The 23555-nt window shown below is 45.8% G+C and overlaps 1 protein-coding gene across 3 annotated transcripts in view; it reads right to left on the bottom strand.

The window, feature by feature from the left end:
• LYN (LYN proto-oncogene, Src family tyrosine kinase) overlaps positions 1–20677 on the bottom strand; it is a 112288-nt gene extending 91611 nt beyond the window's left edge. For 2 of the 3 annotated variants that reach the window (XM_060035390.1, XM_060035391.1), the window contains exon 1: positions 20194–20677. In XM_060035390.1, the coding sequence (XP_059891373.1) occupies positions 20194–20497 (304 nt within the window). In that variant the 5' untranslated portion in view covers positions 20498–20677. Of the gene's footprint in view, positions 1–19910; positions 19918–20193 lie in introns of those variants that run through there. The other variant, XM_060035394.1, reaches the window with a different exon arrangement.
• Between the last annotated feature and the right edge of the window lie 2878 nt (positions 20678–23555).

Below are 23555 nucleotides of genomic sequence, written 5' to 3'. Positions count from 1 at the left end.
TTGCCATTAGCGATCTATTAAGTACAATCTTAATAACCTTTCAAATACAGCTTTGAAGCTGTTTTTTAGAGAGTTATGAGAATGTAAGAGAACGCTTAATAGGAAGAAAAACACAAGCTGGATAAGTATTGAGCAAAAGAAAAATGTGGGGTAACTTCTGGAGAAAAGGCTAATCCAATCATGATTCAAACTTAGCTATAAAACAAATGATTTGCTTTGCTTTGACAGCAGAGGAAAATCATTCTTTCCCAACAAATGGCGACCAGGATAATAGGGAGAAATTGAGTCGCCAGCTGAAGTTAATGCACATAAATCCAACTGGCTTAATCCTGATCGTGCTTTAAACTCTTAATGTTTCGATTTTCAGTGTGATTTCAAAGAATTTTTTTCTTTTGTCTTTGCAAGCGGTGATGATAGTAAGAATGACACCAAGTTGTCAGAACTGGGGTGGAGTCTTTCTAGCTTTGGCTCTACGACTGGTTTTGAGTGTCAGGCCTTTTTTCTCCCGCAAGTCAGAGAGGTTGCACCTTGGATTCAGGTAGTAGTAGAGTTGGGCTTGAAAGCCAGACTTCCTGAGTTCAAGTTTGAGCTCCACCCCACAGAGACATGATATTGGGCAAGTTCATTAACCTTTATTTACCTGAAAAAAAGGGGATAGTAACTGTATCGATTTCATAAGGTTGTTGTGAGGATTAAGTGAATAAAAACTTAGCAAGTGTTTAGAATAATGAATGACGCGCAGCCTGTGCCCAGTAAACGTCTCTGCCCCATATTTATTATTAGTCTCCTAGGAGGAATCACATTCCTGTGTTTACACTTAAGTTAATGTATAAAGTCAACGTGATAAACTATCAAGGATATTACCGCTCTTAGATAGCCTCATCCACCAGAGGGAAGAGAGCAGAAGCAAAAAGAACTACAATCCTGCAGCCTGCGGAACAAAAACCACAATCACAGAAAGACAGACAAGATGAAAAGGCAGAGGGCTATGTACCAGGTGAAGGAACAAGATAAAACCCCAGAAAAACAACCAAATGAAGTGGAGATAGGCAACCTTCCAGAAAAAGAATTCAGAATAATGATAGTGAAGATGATCCAGGACCTCGGAAAAAGAATGGAGGCAAAGATCGAGAAGGTGCAAGAAATGTTTAACAAAGACTTAGAAGAATTAAAGAACAAACACCTAGAAGAATTAAAGAACAAACAAACAGAGATGAACAACACAGTAACTGAAATGAAAAATACACTGGAAGGAATCAATAGCAGAATAACTGAGGCAGAAGAATGAATAAGTGATCTGGAAGACAGAATGGTGGAATTCACTGCTGTGGAACAGAATAAAGAAAAAAGAGTGAAAAGAAATGAAGACAGCCAAAGAGACCTCTGGGACAACATTAAACACAACAACATTTGCTTATAGGGGTCCCAGAAGGAGAAGAGAGAGAGAAAGGACCAGAGAAAATATTTAAAGAGATTATAGTTGAAAACTTCCCTAACATGGGAAAGGAAATAGCCACCCAAGTCCAGGAAGCACAGAGAGTCCCAATCAGTATAAACCCAAGGACAAAAATGCCGAGACACATAGTAATCAAATTGACAAAAATTAAAAACAAATAAAAATTATTGAAAGCAACAAGGAAAAAATAACAAATAATATACAAGGGAACTCCCATAAGGTTAACAGCTGATTTCTCACCAGAAACTCCACAAGCCAGAAGGGAGTGGCATGATATATTCAAAGTGATGAAAGGGAATAACCTATAACCAAGATTACTCTACCCGGGAAGGATCTCATTCAGATTCAATGGAGAAATCAAAAGCTTTACAGACAAGCAAAAGCTAAGAGAATTCAGCACCAACAAACCAGCTCTATAACAAATACTAAAGGAACTTCTCTAAGTGGGAAACACAAGAGAAGAAAAGGGCCTACAAAAACAAACCCATTAACAATTAAGAAAATGGCAATAGGAACATACATATTGATAATTACCTTAAATGTGAATGGATTAAATGCTCCAACCAAAAGACACAGGCTCACTGAATGGATACAAAAACAAGACCCATATATATGCTCTCTACAAGAGACCCACTTCAGACCTAGGGACACATACACACTGAAAGTGAAGGGATGGAAAAAGATATTCCATGCAAACGGAAATCAAAAGAAAGCTGGAATAGCATTACTCATATCAGATAAAATAGACTTTAAAATAAAGAATGTTACAAGCGACAAGGAAGGACACTACATAATGATCAAGGGATCAATCCAAAAAGAAGATATAACAATTATAAATATATATGCACCCAACATAGGAGCACCTCAATACATAAGACAACTGCTAACAGCTATAAAAGAGGAAATCGACACTAACACAATAATAGTGGGGGATTTGAACACCTCACTTACACCAATGGGCAGATCATCCAAACAGAAAATTAATAAGGAAACACAAGCTTTAAATGATACTACAGACCAGATAGATTTAATTGATATTTATAGAACATTCCATCCAAAAACAGCAGATTACACTTCCTTCTCAAGTGCACATGGAACATTTTCCAGAATAGATCACATCTTGGGTCACAAATCAAGCCTCAGTAAACTTAAGAAAATTGAAATCATATCAAGCATCTTTTCTGACCACAATGCTGTGAGATTAGAAATCAATTACAGGGACAAAAATGTAAAAAACACAAACACATGGAGGCTAAACAATACATTACTAAATAACCAAGAGATCAAAGAGGAAATCAAGAAATACCTAGAGACAAATGACAACGAAAACACGGTGATCGAAAACATATGGGATGAAGCAAAAGCAGTTCTAAGAGGGAAGTTTACAGCAATACAAGCCTACCTCAAGAAACAAGAAAAATCCCAAATAAACAATCTAACCTTACACCTAAAGGAACTAGAGAAAGAAGAAGAAACAAAACCCAGAGGTAGTAGAAGGAAAGAAATCATAAGATCAGAGCAGAAATATATGAAATAGAAACAAAGAAAACAATAGCAAAGATCAATAAAACTAAAAGCTGGTACTTTAAGAAGATAAAGTTGATAAACCATTAGCCAGACTCATCAAGAAAAAGAAGGAGAGGACTCAAATCAATAAAATTAGAAATGAAAAAGGAGAAGTTACAACAGACACCACAGAAATACAAAGCATCCTAAGAGACTACTACAAGCAGCTCTATGCCAATAAAATGGACAACCTGGAAGAAATGGCCAAATTCTTAGAAAGATATAACATTCCAAGACTGAACCAGGAAGAAATAGAAAATATGAACAGACCAATCACAAGTAATGAAATTGAAACTGTGATTAAAAATCTTCCAACAAACAAAAGTCCAGGACCAGATGGCTTCACAGGTGAACTCTATTAAACATTTAGAGAAGAGCTAACACCCATCCTTCTCAAACTCTTCCAAAAAATTGCAGAGGAAGGAACACTCCCAAACTCATTCTATGAGGCCACCATCACCCTGATGCCAAAACCAGAAAAAGATACTACAAGAAAAGAAAATTACAGACCAATATCACTGATGAATATAGATGCAAAAATCCTCCACAAAATACTAGCAAACAGAATCCAACAACACATTAAAAGGATCATATACCATGATCAATTGGGATTTATCCCAGGGATGCAAGGATTCTTCAATATATGCAAATCAATCAATGTGATAAACCATATTAACAACTTGAAAAATAAAAACCAAATGATCATCTCAATAGATGCAGAAAAAGCTTTTGACAAAATTCTACACCCATTTATGATAAAAACTCTCCAGAAAGTGGGCATAGAGGGAACCTACCTCACCATAATAAAGGTTGTATACAACAAACCCACAGCCAACATCATTCTCAATGGTGAAAACCTGAAAGCATTTCCTCTAAGATCAGGAACAAGACAAGGATGTCCACTCTCACCACTATTATTCAACATAGTTTTGGAAGTCCTAGCCATGGCAATCAGAGAAGAAAAAGAAATAAAAGGAATACAAACTGGAAAAGAAGAAGTAAAACTGTCACTGTTTGCAGATGACATGATCCTATACGTGAAGAATCCTAAAGATGCCACCAGAAAATTACTAGAGCTAATCAATGAATTTGGTAAAGTTGCAGGATACAAAATTAATGCTCAGAAATCTCTTGCATTCTGATGAAAGAGAAATTAAGGAAACACTCCCATTTACCACTGCAACAAAAAGAATAAAATACCTAGGAATAAACCTACCTAGGGAGACAAAAGACCTGTATGCAGAAAACTGCAAGACACTGAAGAAAGAAATTAAAGATGATATAAACAGATGGAGAGATATACCATGTTCTTGGATTGGAAGAATCAATATTGTGAAAATGATTATACTACCCAAAGCAATCTACAGATTCAATGCAATCCCTATCAAACTACCACTGGCATTTTTTACAGAACTACAACAAAAAAATCTTAAAATTTGTATGGAGACACAAAAGAGCCCAAAAAGCCAAAGCAGTCTTGAGGGAAAAAAAACGGAGCTGGAGGAATCAGGCTCCCTGACTTCAGACTATACTACAAAGCTACAGTAATCAAGACAATACGGTACTGGCACAAAAACAGAAACATAGATCAATGGAACAGGATAGAAAGCCCAGAGGTAAACCCACACACCTATGGTCAACTAATCTATGACAAAGGAGGCAAGGATATACAATGGAGAAAAGACAGCCTCTTCAATAAGTGGTGCTGGGAAAACTGGACAGCTACATGTAAAAGAATGAAATTAGAACATTCCCTAACACCATACACAAAAATAAACTCAAATGGATTTGAGACCTAAATGTAAGATGGGACACTATAAAACTCTCAGAGGAAAACATAGGAAGAACACTCTTTGATATAAATCACAGCAAGATCTTTTTTGATCCACCTCCTGGAGTAATGGAAACAAAAACAAAAATAAACAAATAGGACCTAATGAAACTTAAAAGCTTTTGCAAAGCAAAGGAAACTACAAACAAGACGAAAAGACAACCCTCAGAGTGGGAGAAAATATTTGCAGATGAATCAATGGACAAAGGATTAATCTCCAAAATATATAAACAGCTCATGCAGCTCAATATTAAAAAAACAAACAACCCCATCAAAAAATGGGGAGAAGACCTAAATAGACATTTCTCCAAAGAAGACATACAGATGGCCAAGAAGCACATGAGAAGCTGCTCAACATCACTAATTATTAGAGAAATGCAAATCAAAACTACAATGAGGTATCACTTCACACCAGTTAGAATGGGCATCATCAGAAAATCTACAAACAACAAATGCTGGAGAGGCTGTGGAGAAAAGGGAACCCTCTTGCACTGTTGGTGGGAATGGAAATTGATATAGACACTATGGAGAACAGCATGGAAGTTCCTTAAAAAACTACAAATAGAACTACCATACAACCCAGCAATGCCACTACTGGGCATATACCCTGAGAAAACCATAATTCACAAAGACACATGCACCCCAATGTTCACTGCAGCATTATTTACAATAGCCAGGTCATGGAAGCAACCTAAATGCCCATTGACAGACGAATGGATAAAGAAGATGCGGTACATATATACAATGGAATATTACTCAGCCATAAAAAGGAACGAAATTGGTTCATTTGTAGAGATGTGGATGGACTGTCACACAGAGTGAAGTAAGTCAGAAAGAGAAAAACAAATATCGTATATTAACGCATATATGTGGAACCTAGAAAAATGGTACAGATGAACTGGCTTGCAGGGCAGAAATAGAGACACAGATGTAGAGAACAAACATATGGACGCCAAGGGGGGAAAGCGGCTGGGGGTGGTGGTGTGAGGAATTGGGAGATTGGGATTGGCGTGTATACACTGATGTGTATAAAGTAGATGACTAATAAGAACCTGCTGTATAAAAAAATAAATAAAATAAAATTCAAAATAAAATGGAAATTACCTTCCACATGCTATAATCATGATTTTTTAAAAAATAACCTTTCAAGGTTAAATAAAACACATCAACCCGGGAGTCAAGCTGGCTTGCATCGCATTTACTTAGTAGCTAAAAGAGCAAAGTATTATCTCTAAGCCTTGGTTTCCTTATCAATACCAAGAACATCAATAACACACCTTGTAAGGAATTGGTCACCTAACAGAGGACACACACTCAATAAATGAATGCTATTTTTATTATGTTTTCTGTAAAAGGTAATTATTGCCTGGTACGAAGGTCAAGCAAGTAATAACTGTGCAGGCGTCATTATAAGATCCTTCCGGGAATTCCCTGGTGGTCCAGTGGTTAGGACTCGGAGTTTTCACTGCCATGGCCCAGGTTCAATCCCTGGTTGGGGAACTAAGATCCTACAAGCCACGCAGCCAAAAAAAAAAAGGGAAAGAAAGGAAGGAAGGGAGGAAGGGAGGAAGGAAGACGTTATGGAAAAACCCAAATGAACTTTTTCGCCAACCCAATACGATTCTTCCAATTATGAAAGAAATTGGGGACTTCCCTGGTGGCGCAGTGGTTAAGAATCGGCCTGCCGGGATACAGGGAACACAGTTTCGAGCCCTGGTCCAGGAAGATCCCACATGCCGCGGAGCAACTAAGCCCGTGTGCCACAACTACTGACCCTGCACTCTAGAGCTCGCGCGAGCTAAAACTACTGAGCCCACGTGCCACAACTACTGAAGCCCGCTCGCCTACAGCCTGTGCTCTGCAACAAGAGAAGCCACCGCAATGAGAAGCCCACGTACCGCAACAAAGAGTAGCCCCCGCTCGCCGCAACTAGAGAAAGCCCGTGTGCAGCAACGAAGACCCAACGCAGACATAAATGAATAGACAAACAAATAAATAAATAAAATTTAAAAAAAAGAAAAGAAAAGAAAGACATTGGCGTTCCCTTCTGTGACAAACTAACCACTCCTAGCTCCTTTTCTCCTTGAGCCTCAGACATCAGTCTCTGGTCTGAAGAAAGTGAGTTCGGTCTGAATCGTGAGGCTCATCATTATCTAGTCTTCAGTAAGTAAGACAGTCTAGATTTGGGGGCCTAGGAGCCAGAAAGGTCCGTTAGCTCCCTGCAGAGCCCAGGCAGCATGGAAAAGTTAAGTCATCCTGGTGTGGTCCCTCCTTCGTCCATCGTTCATCCAAACATTCTTTCCCTTAGCGACACACGGTGCTTCTGAGCTTGGACAAACATTTCAAAATGCACTTAGGGCTCAAGTCCAAGTGCACATCTAGGTTCAGACGACCACAGCCTTTGCAAAATCTTTTCAGTCATTTCCATATCGTTGCACAGAATAAGCTCCCTAAAGACGATGATGGCCAAAACCTGATTACTTGGGCAAAAAGAAAAGCAAATAGGAAATGTTTGTTAGGCCTCTATTATGTTTCAAGTACATCCACATAAATAATCACAGATGAACTTCAAAAGACCTCCTGTTATGAATCTTCACACGACACGTGGCCACAGGGAGCTGTCGAGAGGTCAAGTGACTTGCCCAAGATTATAACTCCAACTGTGAGAATTCATACCTGCGAAGGTGGAGCCAGGTCATGTGACCAGGTCTGCTGTCTGTCAAATGATCCCATTTCACTTGAGCCCTGTGAGAGCCCACAAGAGGCTATGGTCATGACTGTTCTCCAGGTGGGGAGCTGGGGCTCACAGACACGGCTCCCGCAAGGTAAACCTGGGGGTTAAGAGCGGTGCCATCACCCCGGGGCAGCAGGGGCGGGGGGGGGGGGCAGGCGGGGAGGCAGCAGAATGCAGCAGGGCAAATGCCCACAGTTCACCCTCAGAATTTAAAACTCTGCTTCCCAGTATTCCCTCCCTAGTAACTTCCATCCAGGCTTAATAACACCGCCCTTTCCTACCATCTTGGAAGATGCTGCTGGAGAGAACCTTTATTTATTTTTTTAAGTAGAAGAGCTAAAAGAGAATAACTACTATGAGTATCCTGTTCCTCAGGCATCTCAAGGTAACCGTGGAGCAACAGTTACACAAGCTGCTAGACTGTTACCAACACACACCTCACCATCTCCAGCAGACGGGTAAGGAAGCCGGCTAAATTGTTTCCCCATCTTTTCTTTTTCTATTCTCAGCTGAGGAACACACTTCTTCACTGGAAACCTGCCCTGCTCTGGCCAGTCCCCTTGCTAATCCACCCCCCACCTCCATCCCCAGCTCCCCCCCACCCCCCCCACCCCCCCACCCCGGTTCCAATCTTCCTGGTCATCCAACGGTGAAAACGCAGACAGCAAGCATCAGCACCTGTGGCCAGAGGAAGATGAACCTGGGGCCGGAACTGCAGGCAGTCAAACCATGGGCTCAGTGACCCCCACCCCCCGGGATGGGGTCATTCCCAGCCTTGGCCTCTGGACCACAACTGTGACTCCTTTGCAGGAAGATGGGCACCTCTGTACTCTGCTGCCTGTGTGCGTTCTTCATATTTCACATGAAATAGAAAGTTATACTCCTCGTCCTACTTTAAAAAATATTTTAACTTCCTGAGCATATTGGAACAATTCAACCATTCAGAATAATGGATGGGAGGGCAAGTCAAATGCATGCATATTCATGACCGGCAAGTGTCCAAGAAACGTTTTCTGAATCATGAATAGATGAAGCATTACTTCATGGGCTAATGCATTCCGCAGGTCAAACGACAGCGCTCTCTCACCCCCAACAAAAATAAATGTCAAAACTACGAGAAGCAGAACAAACAGTCAGTCATAAGGGTACTGTGTTTCTTCACATCAAAAAAGAGAGTCCCATTTTATGAAGACCATTATAACTGAATTCACAAAGCCAGTTGGTGCTTTTAAATGTCTGTGTGCGCACTGGCTCTGTGTCACACAGCAGGATGCTTGATTACTTGTGGGTCACTGGAAACCACCCTTATCACACCCAGGTTTCTAAATTTGCATTTATACATTTACTGAGCTATGCAGAGATGGGTAGAAAAACAAGCTATGTATGGCGAGCGCCATCTAATTTTACTAACTAATGGTTGAATAAACAGGTATGTAAATAAGGCTCTGATCAAACCCAGTGTGAGAATTTTAGCAACTGAATAGCCAGGGTATAAAACCAGACCAGGACTTGTCCTCCTCCCACTGAACTGCAGTCATTCAACACAGAGATGCCAATGCCAGCCAAACCCACAGCTTGAAAAGCTGTTCATCTGCCAAACCAAATGGCTTTGTACTGCTTTTCAATTTCTAACACTTTATTGTGAAAAAGCCAACACGGGAAACTCAACTAAAACTTGACACAGGAATGTAGATGCTTTGAGGAGAGAGAGCGAGGGGCGGTGCAACCGGAGACGCTGCGTGTGAGCATCGCCCCGCTTCTCCGTCTGGGGGGGGCGTTACATGAGGGTCTGCTTGGAGCTAGGCTTACCTCTGTGTTTGTATTTTGCTACATGTACGTTACACTTAAATTAGAAGAAAAAAACCACCTCGACACTGGGAAAGCATAAAAACTATCCTCCTCTTCACACCTATGAAGAAGAACTCCACTAGAAATATCCTTTCCTATTATGTGATTTGGAACTGGGGGTCCGTGGCTAGAAATAACAGAATTAGCCAATCAGAAAGCACCTTTCAGAGCCATCTAGTTCACCTTTTCTGAAAGGTCCTGCAAGAGAGTCACTTAGCCTGCGCCTACAAACTTCTGACTTGTAATGGAGAAGGACCACTTCACACCCCAGCTGGGTCCCCTGCAGGCAGCTCTGATTGTTAGAAAGTTCCTCCTTACTCTCCAATCCCAAGCCCTGCCTTGGTAAAATTCTCCATTATAAACTCACGCCACAGCCATTACAGAATCTTGTCAGCCATCAATCCACTTGGCCCTGGATTAACACAGAGTTAGAGACCCTGTCCCCGTCCCTGCGAACCACTGAGCACCAGTCAGCTAGCTAGGTGCCCCAGTCAGAATAAGGGCAACTCAGCAAACTCAACGAAATGTCCTCCAGACCGCCCTCATCTATTTGTACACATTTCTGCTTATCGAGCAAACTTCTTAAAACTCATTTTTAAAATTGTAATAAAATACACATAATGAAATTTATATCTTAACCATATTTAAGTGTACAGTTAAGCATATTCATAACCTCATGCAACCATCACCATCCATCTCCAGAGCTCTCATCTTGCAGCACCGAAATTCCAGATCTAACGAACAACTACCGTTCCCCTTCCCCCAGCCCCTGGCAACCACCATTCTACTTCCTGTCTCTATGAATTTGATTCCTCTAAGTACCTCATATGGATGGAATCATACAATATTTGTCCTTTTATTTCTCTTAACATACTGTTCTCAAGGTTCATCCGTACTGTAGCTTGTGTCAGAATCTCCTTCCTTTTCAAGGCTGAATGATATTCTCTTGCATGTATAGACCACATTTTGTTTCTCCGTTCATCTGTTGATGGATACTTGAGTTAGCTATTGTGAATAATACTGCTATGAACATGGGTGTACAAACATCTCTTCAGGACCCCACTTTCAATTTCGGGAGGTCTATACGCAGAAGTGGAATTGCTGAATCAAAAGGAAATTCTGTGTTTAATTTTGGGAGGAACTGCCAGACTGTTTTCCACAGCATCTGCACCATTTTTTCAATCCCACCAGCAGTGCACAAGGGCTCCAATTTCTCCGCAGCTTCACCAACATTTGTTATTTTCTGGGTTTTGTTTCTGTGTTTGGTTTTCTGGTTAATTCCATATTCTCCCTATCCTGTGCTGTAACCACTTACACACTGCCTTCCTTCTTACCAGAACTACTTGTTTCTGTGCACTGATTCAGATGCCCAGGGATTTCCCGAGCAAGGTGATGGTTACACCCAGGACCACAGCAAGTTAGCTTGTCAGCCTCTGGTGTGTGAACAGCCCAGAGAGAATAGAGCACGATCAACTCTTTAGGACAGGAAGTTCACACTTATTAAGGTTTACACCCACCACACAATGACTAACACACAGTACTCAATAAATATACATTTCAAAAATCCATCGTGATTACAGAAGCCCAGTTATCAGCATTAATGCCACACCGGTCTGTGTGACTAGGAGAAACAAAGAGCAGACAACCACCTACTGTGTACGTCACAAATTAGTAATCAGGATAACCTATACTATCTTCCTTCCAATTTCCTGACTTTCACATAAGGCTTTTTCTTTCTTTATCCTTTATCCATGTCTCACTTCCCTTCTGTCCTCCCTCCCCCACTCCTTTTCTGTTTGTATCTTAGGACCATCTATGGAGCATTATTTTTTTTACTGATTACCGTCCAACCCAAAGTACACCATTCATGAACCAATCACTTGCAAGAATAAGAGGTTTTGACCAATCAGGGCCACCCTGTAGATGGGGACGCAGAAAACGTCTGCAGAAACTTCAGTGGAGAAGATGGATCCTGATGTGATCTGGGTTCTGTTGGGAAGACAGGCAGAGTAATAGTGCTGGGTAGACAGGCCAACAGTCATGTCCCTACACATCCTGTACTTACAGTGGACAGATATTCAGTCAATCTGACAGCGGCTGGCTTCAACTGTGCAAAAACAGTGCAGAACTAGAACTGACAAGCAGAAACTATGGAAATAAAACATTGTAGCATGAGAGAAAAGGTTTCTAATATCCACAGCTGGACAAAAATGAAACGGGCTGCTTTGGGCAACAGGAATATCCCTGTCACGGTGCTTTTCACAATATGACCTCCTTACCTGCGTCGGAATCACCTGGGACAGACCCTAACTTTTGAGACCCAGTGTTCAAGGGAAAGTGACTATGTGTGAGACACACTGACAAAAATCTCTTCCTTCTCTCAGAGTCTGTGCTTCTCATGCTTGATACTAAGGTAGATGGGTGATGTCAAGAGCCCCGTGGTTGACGCTTGACGCCAGGCAGAACACGTCATTTGTTAAATTGGGCTGTACTAGGCCGCCTTAGTTGAAGACATTAACTACAGCAATAAGGTAACATTTGAGTCATTTACCAAAACGTCCAGAAATTTTTTTTCTCCTAGACTCTTGAAAGGTTATCCACTGGTAAAGGAATTTATGGCAAATGACAATTAAATCCTCATTTAGTGGTTATTTTCATTTATTTAAAGCTTTTAAAATAACTGAAAACCATAAAGTGAAATATATACGCAGGCAGTTATGAAATTCAACTTGTTGAATTTCTTTTTTAAATAGATTTGGCATCGTTAAATTTGAAACAACTGGAAAAGTCGATGTGGTCCAGAGAGACAAAAACTAACTCTTTCGGTGCTTGTTTGATTATCCTGATGACCATGAACTGTATATTAGAACTTTCTTTGAAGCAGGGACCGCATCCACTACGCCCATGTCGCTCCTCAGATTCTGAAGTCTCTTGTTCTTTAAGGATGCCTCCCTTTAACGCCTCCGACTGGTGAATTCCTTCTCCCCCTATCCTACACGGCTCAGGCATCGTCCCCTCACTGTCACCAAGAGCCCTGTGCTTCTGTTTGCAGAGCACTCTGTACATACACGTCTAGGGCAGCGCTGAGCAGACTCTGAAAACCACATTTATGCCCCCGTGTCCCACTCCTGAGGGCATCTTTGAATGCAGAGGCCATCCAGCTCACCCCTGTAGCCTCCGGCAATTCCTGGTACCTCAGGCAGATCAGAAATTCAGCTGACCCATGACAGCGGAGGCTCCAGCCCAGGGCAAACACCGTGCTGGGAAGGATGGCCTATGACAGACTCCCCCGCTAGACTCTGAACTTTACGGACGCTGAGACAGCGTCTAAGCCTTGTACTATTATGTGCCGGCTGTGTACCAGAAACTGTGTCAGAGATGACGGATTCACTCTGCTAATCCCCACCACACACCTGAGAAGCGGGTGTGGTGCTGTTATCATCATTTTATAAATGAAGAAATGGTGAGAATAAGTCACAAGTGTTGGAGCGCAGACTGGGCGCAGGTTTGTCTAACTTGGAAGTCCGTCTTCTTTCCACCATATGATATACCATCTCTTCTCAAGGTTAAAATGAATAATCCCTCGTGGGCACTGAATACATCAGCTATTCAACATGCCGTGTCTGATTATGCGAGGGCGTTCCTCGCATAATTGCCAAATTATGCCATTTTGTCCAGCCGTCGCCATTCCTAACTACGGCGATGCTTTTAATACACTAATTTGTACGTGGTAAGAACAATGCCACAACCGAGCTGCCGCCGTACAATAAATAGTCTCCATTTAAATCAGACGGAAAATACCGATAACCCCACAGAAACTTAGACCTCAACTCCGAACTGATTTCTTCAGCAGTGTTGCCTCATCAAGAAGATTCAGATAAATGTCTGGACAAGCTCATCACCATCCGGGACAGTCATCAGGTTCCTCCTCGCTACTGACTATAAATGATGTAGTCTGATGTCATGTAACGTAGCAATAAATGTTACTTTCTGGCCCCGGATTAACCTCTGTGGAAGTCCCCGTTCCTCCCCCGAGTTAATCATCCTCCTCTTCAGAGCACACAATGAGTGTCTCAGTGTCTCTTCATTTTTGGGCGACATCACCAATACTTTACTACGGAAGAGTCTAGGCAAGAAGTTGAGTGTGATGGGAAAAAAATGGCTGCCCCCCAAAAGGCTCCACCATTCACCTCCGTCTACACAGTGCAATCCAACACTGAGTCCTGGGGACAAGGGTCCTCGGCGCCTGCGCGAACAGCCCCACCCCTGCCTGGCCGCCCAGTGATGCTGCAGGAACCAGTCTCCTCCCCCGGCCCCCCGCGGCTCCTTCTCCCCTGCGGGGTTTCCTCCCGATGCTGGGCCTGACTCATGGTAGGTTCTCAAGAAACTCAGCCCTAAATATAAGTAAATATAAGTGGACGCTTCTTTAGGAAAATATCCTGGCTGCTTACAAGGTTTGCAACGCATGAGCTCCTCCAGAGTCGGGTCTGCCTGAAATGATATCCACACAGTCATCATAAGGGCTACTTTTGCCCCAAAGTTTCCTGATCGCTCCAATTCCCCTCTGCCGCCACCCTGGCTTATTACACGTCATCGCCCATTACACCGCTGTCCTAAAATCGTATGTCATGCTCTTTGTAACGAAATAGAGATCTACAAAAAAGAAAAATCAGCGTTCGCCCATCACCCAGAAATGATCAGTACTGAAAACTTTAGTATAAAATAATTACTCACGTGCATAGCGTATAATTATGCATCACACAGAAATATTTTAGTTCAGAAATGGTCACATATATTACGTCTCAGCTTGTGTTCAGCTTTTTAAAAGCATCTTTCATATCGATAAGTACAATTTAATTCTATTTTTAAAGACATTTATAAGGTATACCATTCATTGTATGGATGTATCTTAATTTATGTTTGCGTAATAAACCCCGTCACCGGACTGGAGCTTGTGGAACTGCTGGGACCACCTCTGAGCGTTTTATTTCACTTGTTTATTTACTTTTGGCCACTCCACTTGTGGGGTCCTAGTTCCCCAACCAGGGATTGAACCCGGGCCACAGCAGTGAAAGCCGAGCCCTAACCACTGGACCGCCAGGGAAGTCCCACCTCTGTCCATTTTAAACTCTGCCCCATCTCACCAAGCTGGCCTCAGAGGACTGCCTGGGGTCAGACTCCCCCAACAAGCTGGGAGGAGGGGCTTTTCACCAAATGTTCTTTCTTTCTTTTCTTTTTCTTTTTTTTTTTTTGGCATACAGATGGGTGCGCATTTGGATCCAAGATAAAGTATGATGTTTCTTGCTACGGATCAAGGTGAAGAAGTGTGAAAGTCACTGATCTATCCCAAATGTTTAACAAGAGGCTATAGCTTGAGGAATTTTAAAAATAGCACCGAACACTGTAGTTAGGATTAAGAAATTATTACAATGCCTGAACATTAAAAGATTTCAAAACGTCCACTCAGAGTTTTGTAACAGTTTCCATGGTGCAGAACTTCAAAACGTCCATCTTTCTGTGGCTGACAACTCCAGCATGGCCGCCACGCGGTTCTGCCCGAAGAGGCTCCACCCTGAGGGCTAGGCTCATTCTTTTTTCCCCTCCTCTCCCCTCCCCACCCCACCCCCCACCCCCCAAGGACAAACTGAAAAGGAACAGAGCAGAAGGTGGTAGAAAGAGCCCGAACCCGCAAGCAAAAGCAGCGCGGGGTGGTGCCGAAGGCCAGGGCATCGCTTCCGGCGGCCTCCTCCTCCCGCGGGCCTCCCGCCGCACTTCTGCTCTCCGTGCCGCAGCTTCCCCGTGGAAAGCAGAAGTGGGCCTCCCTCTCCAGACGGCCTCTCTGGACCAGTTTCCCCCCACACCCCGCGCCTCCCCGCCCCCGGGGGTTAACATTCACCAGGCGACCGGAGCCACCCCGAAGGCCCGAAGGGGTGGGGGGCGCCCCTGACCCGGCTGGAGGCGGATCGTGTCCACACCCATCTCGCCCGCCTCACCGTGGACTCTCACCAGCGCCGAAGAGTCACGACGGCTCCCCGCCCGAGCACGACACGGCGGAGCCACGCTGGGCCCACAGAGCGACGGCGGAGAACCGGGGAGAGGGGGCGAAGGGCTTCCAACCAGCAAGACTCGGGGTCAGTAAAGAGCGTGCCCTTAGGTGCTCACAGAAACGGGGGCCAGGCCCAGCAGGACCTGACTTTGTCTCGAGTGTGAAGTGTGAAACGGAAATGAGACACACTTAAAGACCCCCTGGGCCTCATGATGAAGACTTCTTCCCTGTGTCCTAAAGCTCACCAGGAGGAGACAGAGCTCCCAGCCTTGAGAAACGCCCACCCCGATGGACTCTATTAATGTATCCCCGTTCTGTGGAACATCACTTATACATCTTAGCGTGATGAAGAATGAACACAGTTACACCGAGATCAACCAATAACGGTCAACTCCTATCAACTCGTGACTTGAAGGCTCTGTACAACAGTGGGGAAAGAGTTGAAGAGAGGAGTTAGAGAAGAGAGACTGGAAATACACTGAGGTTAATAAAATGCAAATAAAGCACAGTGAGATAACCAACACTTTGGAGGAGTTCTTTACAAATGGAAACTGTCTCTTGATTATAAATACAACTTTCACGAAATAGCTTGGCAGCAAATAAGAAATGCTGATGCTCAGTCAGTACTAAGGGAAAGTAAAGTTCAGGACAAGATTGAAGAAGCAGCCCAAGAATTAAGAACCGAGGCTGTTAACAGGACCCTGCAACCTGTTAGCATGGACAAGCCTTTTAAACACATCGTCCCCAGTAATTCCTGAAACTTGCTGTTCTAAATTACAAGGGAGCCCTTCCAGCTAACGGAAGCCAAGGGTATCTAAAATAAGGTTCAAGTCTTTAAACTGGCCTGTTCCAAAAATTCGAATCCCTCAATGGGCAGATTTCCCTACTATTTTCTACACTTGGGCTTCTCCCCCAAATGGGAACTTACTCAAAATAAATGTCAGAAATGATGAGAGAGTGAGCTCAAAGTTTCACAACTTAAGTATCAGGAAAGCAGACAGCTGTAAGAAACCTTTCAGTACTTCTGACCGACTTCCTCTTCCCTGTCCGGCTCTTAATCAATCTTAAAAGACGGAAGGGGATGTCTATCTAGTGTAGCAGTGTGGGCGTAGGACGAGCCTTGTTTATAGCAGGTACCCCAGAAACGGGCAGCGTGTCTCCATGTGCATCCCGCGGGCCCTCTCTCCTTACTTTATATTTTGCCCTCGAGTGACGACTCTCCCTATTATAACAACCACACAAGGAGGCTCGTAGGGTTTATAACGAGGCTGAAGGGAATTCCTTTACAAAGTATTACTTGGGTACTTCTATAGTGACCAGTAAGCACTGGAGAGCCCCCAAGGCAGTCACTAGAGCTGCTGTGACAGCAGCCAGGATAGGTGTCACCTAGGCAGCTATCAGAGCTCCCCCAGCCCCAAGCAGGAAGCCGAGCTGAAAGGCACAGAAACTTAGCTCCCCAGTAGAGCCTAAGTACACTGCATGCCAGTACACCTGCTCATCTGCTCTGACAGCCCCTTAGCTCAGACAATTTCCGAGTGATAGAAGAAATTTACCTCGTGATTCTGTCTTAAACATGTTTATTAGATGATAGGTTAATTACTTCTGAGTACCTGCTACAGGTCCAAAGGCAGAAAAGGGGGAAAACTCTAGAGCTGGAGCCAGAAAACATACCTACTATGCCCAGCGATGCCACTTAACCAGGCTTGTGACCTTGGATATGCCTAAACTCTTTTTTTTTTTTTTTTTTTGGTATCTGTCCCTGCCTACCCTGGGGGGTCATGAGAGGTTCAAATGAAATCACAGTTCAGAAGGCTTCAGAGCCCTGGATAAGCAAAAGGTATCAGCACCATCATTGCCAGAAAGAGCCCAGGAAAGGTCCAAGGCTGTCTCTGCCATCAATGTGTCATTGATCAATGCCCCAACTAATGACTGTGATGACCTTTCCATGTCAGCACTGTCCATGCCTGAGGACACAGAGGTCGCTGAGATCAGCAGTGTGAGTGGGCTGTAACAGTGTTTCATGATGGGGACATATATTCCTATTTATACAGATTTTAAATTAATATGGGCTTGTTTATGGATAATATGGTCCCACATTTTTGTGTATTTTTAAATTTATTTATTGATTTTTATTTTTGGCTGTGTTGGGTCTTCGTTGCTGTGTGTGCGCGGGCTTTCTCTGGCTGCTGTGAGCGGGGGCTACTCTTTGTTGCATTACGCGGGCTTCTCATTGCGGTGGCTTCTCTTGTCGTGGAGCACGGGCTCTAGGCACGTGGGCTTCAGTAGTTGTGGCTCGCGGGGTCTAGAGCGCAGGCTCAGTAGTTGTGGCGCACGGGCTTAGTTGCTCCGCGGCATGTGGGATCTTCCCGGGCCAGGGCTCGAACCCGTGTCCCTTGCATTGGCAGGCGGATTCTTAACCACTGCACCACCAGGGAAGCCCAATAACATGGTTTAATGTTGTAAGTTACAAGTCCATATATTCATTTGAACCAGCTGGCATCTCAAATGTTTCAGTGGTTTATTTTTGAATACAAATATAATGGAACTAAAAGGCTTTGGAAGTCACTGAATCACAACCCCACTGGATCACTTTTCTGCTAAGAGAATGCCATGGGTGGGGATGGGACACAGATACCACAAGTTCTCTACAGAAGTGTCCAATACCGATGACTGTAAGATAAAGTGCATCTTTTTGGGCAACATCTTACCCAGATGTGGTCTTTGCAGGCTACCTCTTACCACTCCAAATCAAGACTCCTCTCCCAGTGATACACCACAGAAACCAGTCCTGAGTGGAAATGCCCACTTACAACACTAGCGCTGGGATAACTTGACAAGTCAAAAAAGTTCCTCAAGTCCCCATTTTAGAATCCAGGCCAGAGAGGACCAGTGAGCTACAGATGCCTTAGGGGCCAGCCTGTTCTTTGGCCTTGCACAGGGCCAGGCTCGGAGCAGACTTTCCTTCCTTCTTCCAAGCAATCTCGACCACGTGACAGGCACCAGGGCTAGCATTTTGGACAAGACTGGCAAAGCTGTTTTCACAGAGATTTCACTGTAGTGGTGAAAGCAGACTATACACATATGGGCAAATCATAATATAACTCTAGTCACTGCTGTGAAGGAAATACTGGCGGAATAAATGGCCCAAGTAATTGATCCCAAATCACAGCTGTGATAAATGGTGGACGAGACCCAAACTCGGGTTTCCTGGCTTCTTTACGTCAGCTGCCCTCTGTCCTTCACTCAGGAAGAGGGTTCTCCCATTCTGCATCCAAAGAGGCCCAGCAGATATATGTATACATATAGCTGATTCACTTTGCTGTACAGCAGAAACTAACACACCACTGTAAAGCGATGATACTCCAATAAAGATGTAAAAAAACAACACAAAGAGGCCCAGTCACCAAAAGCCCCTTGTGATCAAATTCAATTTCTTCAAGCCTCAAAACGGCTTGACTTCCTTACTTCCAAATGAGAACCAAGAGCTACCTGAATCCTACCCTTTTCCAGCAGAGCTTACCTTATCAGGACGTACTTAGGAGTACTCAGTAAGCTCCCGTATTCTCTCAGCGCATATTCCCCTCCCCACAACTTTAGGTGGTGCTGGCCAGAGAGAACGTCCCTGCCCTCCTGAACCCTACGGCCGGCTGCTGGGTAGCCAAGAAATCAAAAGCAAGTCAAATCTCCTCATTGGCTAGTTCTTAGGGTGAGTCAGACTCCGGGGCGCTGCTTTGGGACAGCACGTCTCCGGTGTATTTATTCTGCAGACTTATTAGTAAGGTCAGGTGGCTAAATCTGACAAGCAGGTTTGGGTGTAAAAACCATCAAATTGCAAAGAACCAGGGAGCCTCGTTGTTATGGACAAAATTATTCGCAATAATAACAGCACCGTTTATGGAATGCCTAGTATGTGCTCGGGGCTTTACGTGCAATAAACAGTTCAGAAGGTAGGTATGTTCTAAAGATGAGGAAACCCAAACCGAGAATTTCAAATAACAGGCCCAAGTTCACACTCAGCTAGGAAACTGTGAAACCCGGGTTGAACTCAAGTTACTGAGATGGCAAAGAAGTTGGGGTAATTCAGACACTCACACACACACACACACACACACACACACACACAGACACACACACACACACGCCGGAGATAACGCAGGAAAGTGAGAAATGACGTTCACACCCTTCCCCCCAGGCGAAGGAAAGGCAACCCCTGAATTCTTAAAATAACTCTCGCTTCCTCTCGGCCGCCGGGGGCTCGGGACCGCCGCCCCGCAGGCCGGGAGGCGCCGGGCTCCGCGGGAGGGTGCGCACCGCCCCCGCCGCCGCCGCCGCCGCCGCCGCGCCCGGACGTCACGCTCCCGCCGGGCCACCGGGGAGGGCGGCCGCCCGCCGGCCTCGTAGGGCGCCCGGGCCGGGCCGCATCGCTCACCTCGGGGACCCGAGGCCCGGAGGGGACGCCGGACCGTGCCAACGAGGAGTCTCCGCGGGACCTCCGCCGCGCGCGCGTGTGTCGCGTGGACAGGGGCTTCCCCGCCACGCAGGGAGCGGCCCGCGCGGGGACAGCATCCGGCCCTCGGGGCGGCGCCGGAGGGACCCGCGGTGCGCCCGCCCCCGCCCGCAGCCCGCGCCCCGCCCCTGCGTCCCGGGCCGAGAGACACCTGCGGAGCCGCCCGCCCCGGCCCCCCGCCTCCCGGCTCCCGCCCGCGGCTCACCAGCTCCGGGTGCGAGTCGCGCGCGGCGGCGGCGGCGGCGGCGGCGGCGGCACTCCACGGTGGCCGGGGGTCCGAGCGGGGGCCGCGACGGGGCGGGGCGGGGGGCGCGCGGCTCGGGGTGCGGGCTCGGGCCCGGGGTGGCGCGGCCGCCCCGCCTGCCGCGGGCTGGAGGCTGCGGCGCGTCCGGCCCCGAGGCGCCACGGCCGGGAGCGAGCGGCGGCGGCCCTGAGCGGCGGCGGAGGAACTGGCCGTAGCCGAGCTCGGCCGGGAGGTCCCAGCTACTTCCTGGTGCTCGGATTTGCATACCGCGCCTGGAGGGCGGGGAAGTGACCGTTTGGCCCCTGCCCAAGGTTTGGGGCTTTGGCGTGGCCGTCGCGCCGAGCTTTGAAGGCAAAGAAACCTGCGTCCCAGCCCGCAGCTCCGGAGCGTGGAGCCGCCCCGGGCCCGACCTCCTCGGGAGGAGGCGGACAGAAAGATCTTTCAGGAGACCCTCTGGCGCCTGGCGTCCTGGCACAGCGACGGAACCCCTCGCGTCTCCTGTCCTTCCCTTCCAACCTACTCCCTAGAGTGTTAGGAAGCGGGGTGCCCCTGGCAGCAGAGGGGCGCGCTCTGCTCCCCCAACATTTGGAGTTCTCTGGAGAGAGGATGCTCAGGGTCTCCTTGAGTTCTTAACCAGTAGAGTCGCTCCTTGAGGGTATACACGGGGGTGTTCAGGGCGTTGATAGGGGTGGGGGGTGGTCGTGGACTTAAATGGCCTGGCGGTTCCTCAGTTCCTCAAAACTTCAATCTCCTCCCGGAAAAATGGAGACAGGGTAGTGGGAGCACGTAAAGGGCTCGCCCTGTGCCTGGCACACCTTCATCCCCGCGTGTAGCACGGTGCTTGGCGCACAGCCGGTGCCTGACCGTTGTTTGTTGAAAGAATGACTGCATCTTCAAGCTCACGGTCCAACTCAGTAACTGCCACGTACGGACCCAAGGTAGATGATCCGTCTTGTTCTAAGCAAGATTCCACTCGCTGGGATCTCAGCGTTGCACTGCAGTGTAGCATTTACGAGGAAATAAACAGCTCCCTGTAGGAGATTTGGACTTTGTGTTAATAATAGGAGACACCTACATAGGGCCTATCGGGTGCCAGACACGGCCCCAAGCTCGTGAGACCGATGACCTGTCATTAACAATGTTCTCGAGAGGCCGGCCCACCTGAGGCTACAGCCATAGTCCAGCGGTCCAGTCTGCCGTCTTATAACATGACCCAGGGAGCAGTCATTTATTACTGGTAACAGAGGAAACGGTCTGCAGACTACTGCCTTAACCAACAACAACAAGGTAGGATGGTTTCTACCTGTGATGATCACTGGTATGTAGTTGGTAACAGAGGAAACGGTCTGCAGACTACTGCCTTAACCAGCAACAACAAGGTAGGATGGTTTCTACCTGTGATGATCACTGGTATGTAGTTGGTAACAGAGGAAACGGTCTGCAGACTACTGCCTTCACCACCAACAACAAAGTAGGATGGTTTCTACCTGTGGTGATCCCTGGTGTGTAGTTGGTTAGTTTCCTGTTGAAGAGGAGGGATTGCGTTGCCTGTTGGAAAGTGTCGATCATGTCATGGATCCTATGGAATAATTCAGTACCTGAGGGGCCCGTTTCCTGGACTTTTCTTCAGAATGACCTCTTAAATATCTTGGCCTTAATGGAAAATATCTACGATTACCAATGAGTCCTTGAGGTCCTGGCTAAAGGCATCTGGCAAGTAAGAACGGGACACAGAATGTTTGGGGTAGGCTAACCCATCTGGAAGGTCCTGCCAGTGTTTATGGTGAAAGGGCTCTTGGAGCAAGAGCTCCAAGACAGAACAGCAGGCAGAGCTGGGCTTGCGGCAGGCTCCACCACTGCTTTTCTTGTGTAACAAAAGTAAGGATCTCCAAAAGAGATCCCCAGAAGTATTTATTTATGTATTTTTAATTTTATTTTCTATTGAATGAAATTTCCTTTAAATTCTGCAGTGCTTTACAATTTTCAAAAGTTTCACACACATGATTTTTTCTAATCCCTTAATGATCCCTTTTGCTTTTTAAATTCCCTCCCCCTAAAATACCCCTCCCCAAGCTCCACCCCTTCTATTTATTTATCCATCCATTCATTCATTCATTATTTGGCTGCACCAGGTCTTAGTTGTGGCACGCGGGATCCTTTAGTTGCAGCATGCAGGATCTTAGTTGAGGCACTCGGGATCTAGTTCCCTGACCAGGAATTTAACCCGGGCCCCCTGCGTTGGGAGCATGGAGTCTTAACCACTGGACCACCAGGGAAGTCCCAGCATTGCTTTTTGTATTTCTCTCTCTCCTCCTGTCACTCTCAAAAGTTCAGTTAGGTGCTTTGAAATACATCATTAGTACTACTGATCCGTTCATTGCTTGATGGGAAGAGTTGTCTCTACAGATTCTCTGTTGAGAACTGATCACAGAATGGAGTGATCAGAGGCAGCTGCAAATCAGCAAAGACCCCTTAACGGGCAAGTGGGCTTCTGAAGGAGATGAGGGCTGTGGCTGGAGGGTGGCGGGGAGACACAGGAGAAGTAGTGGAAATGGCGTCAGCTAGGTATAGTCGATCCTCATTTTTTTCAGATCCCATGTTTGCAAACTCACCTACTCATCAACATTCACTTGTAACCCCAAAGTCAGTACACAGGCAGCGCTTTCAGAGTCGTTGGTGGACATGAGCACAGCGGTGAGCGTTTTGAGTCGCCTGACTCACCTGTTCCCAGCTGAGGTCAGCAAGGTGTTTCTCTGCCCTCTCCTTTTAGCTCTGTTATACAAGCATGAGTTCTTATGTGATCTGCTTAGTGCAACTTCTTTGCATTTTTGTGCCTTTTGTTGGTGAGTTCACTGTTTAAAATAGCCCCGAGCATAGTGCTAAAGTGCTGTCTGGTGCCCAGAGCGCAAGAAGGCTGTAATGTGCTTTCATGGAGGAAACAAGGTAGCAGATGAGCTGCCTTTGGACGTGACCTGTGCTGTTGGCTGTGAGTTCAGTGTCACTGAGTCGACAATATATGTTACATAAGGTGTCTTTAAACAGAGACACATAACCAACGTTATCTATCAATCAACTGATGAAAATGTGGCAGCCAGAGGCTCCCAGCCACCTAACCCTGTATTCCTCCTAGGAACAGTGGCTCAGTATTCGCTAACTCATTATTTGTGGCGACTGTCGAGACCAAGACCCCCACGAATAATGAGAACTTACCGTGTGTAGGAACAGCCCATTGTTCAGTGGGAGGAAAAAGAAAGGCCTGACCTCACGGAGATTCTCCTGCATCACGACCTTCAACTTCCCGCTCCCGGTCACGGCACTTACAG

The sequence above is a fragment of the Delphinus delphis genome, chromosome 17 (genome assembly GCF_949987515.2).
Source record: "Delphinus delphis chromosome 17, mDelDel1.2, whole genome shotgun sequence".
NCBI classification, from domain to species: domain Eukaryota; kingdom Metazoa; phylum Chordata; class Mammalia; order Artiodactyla; family Delphinidae; genus Delphinus; species Delphinus delphis.
Note: the sequence above shows the minus strand (reverse complement) of the source record. Positions and strands in the feature narration are given on the sequence as shown.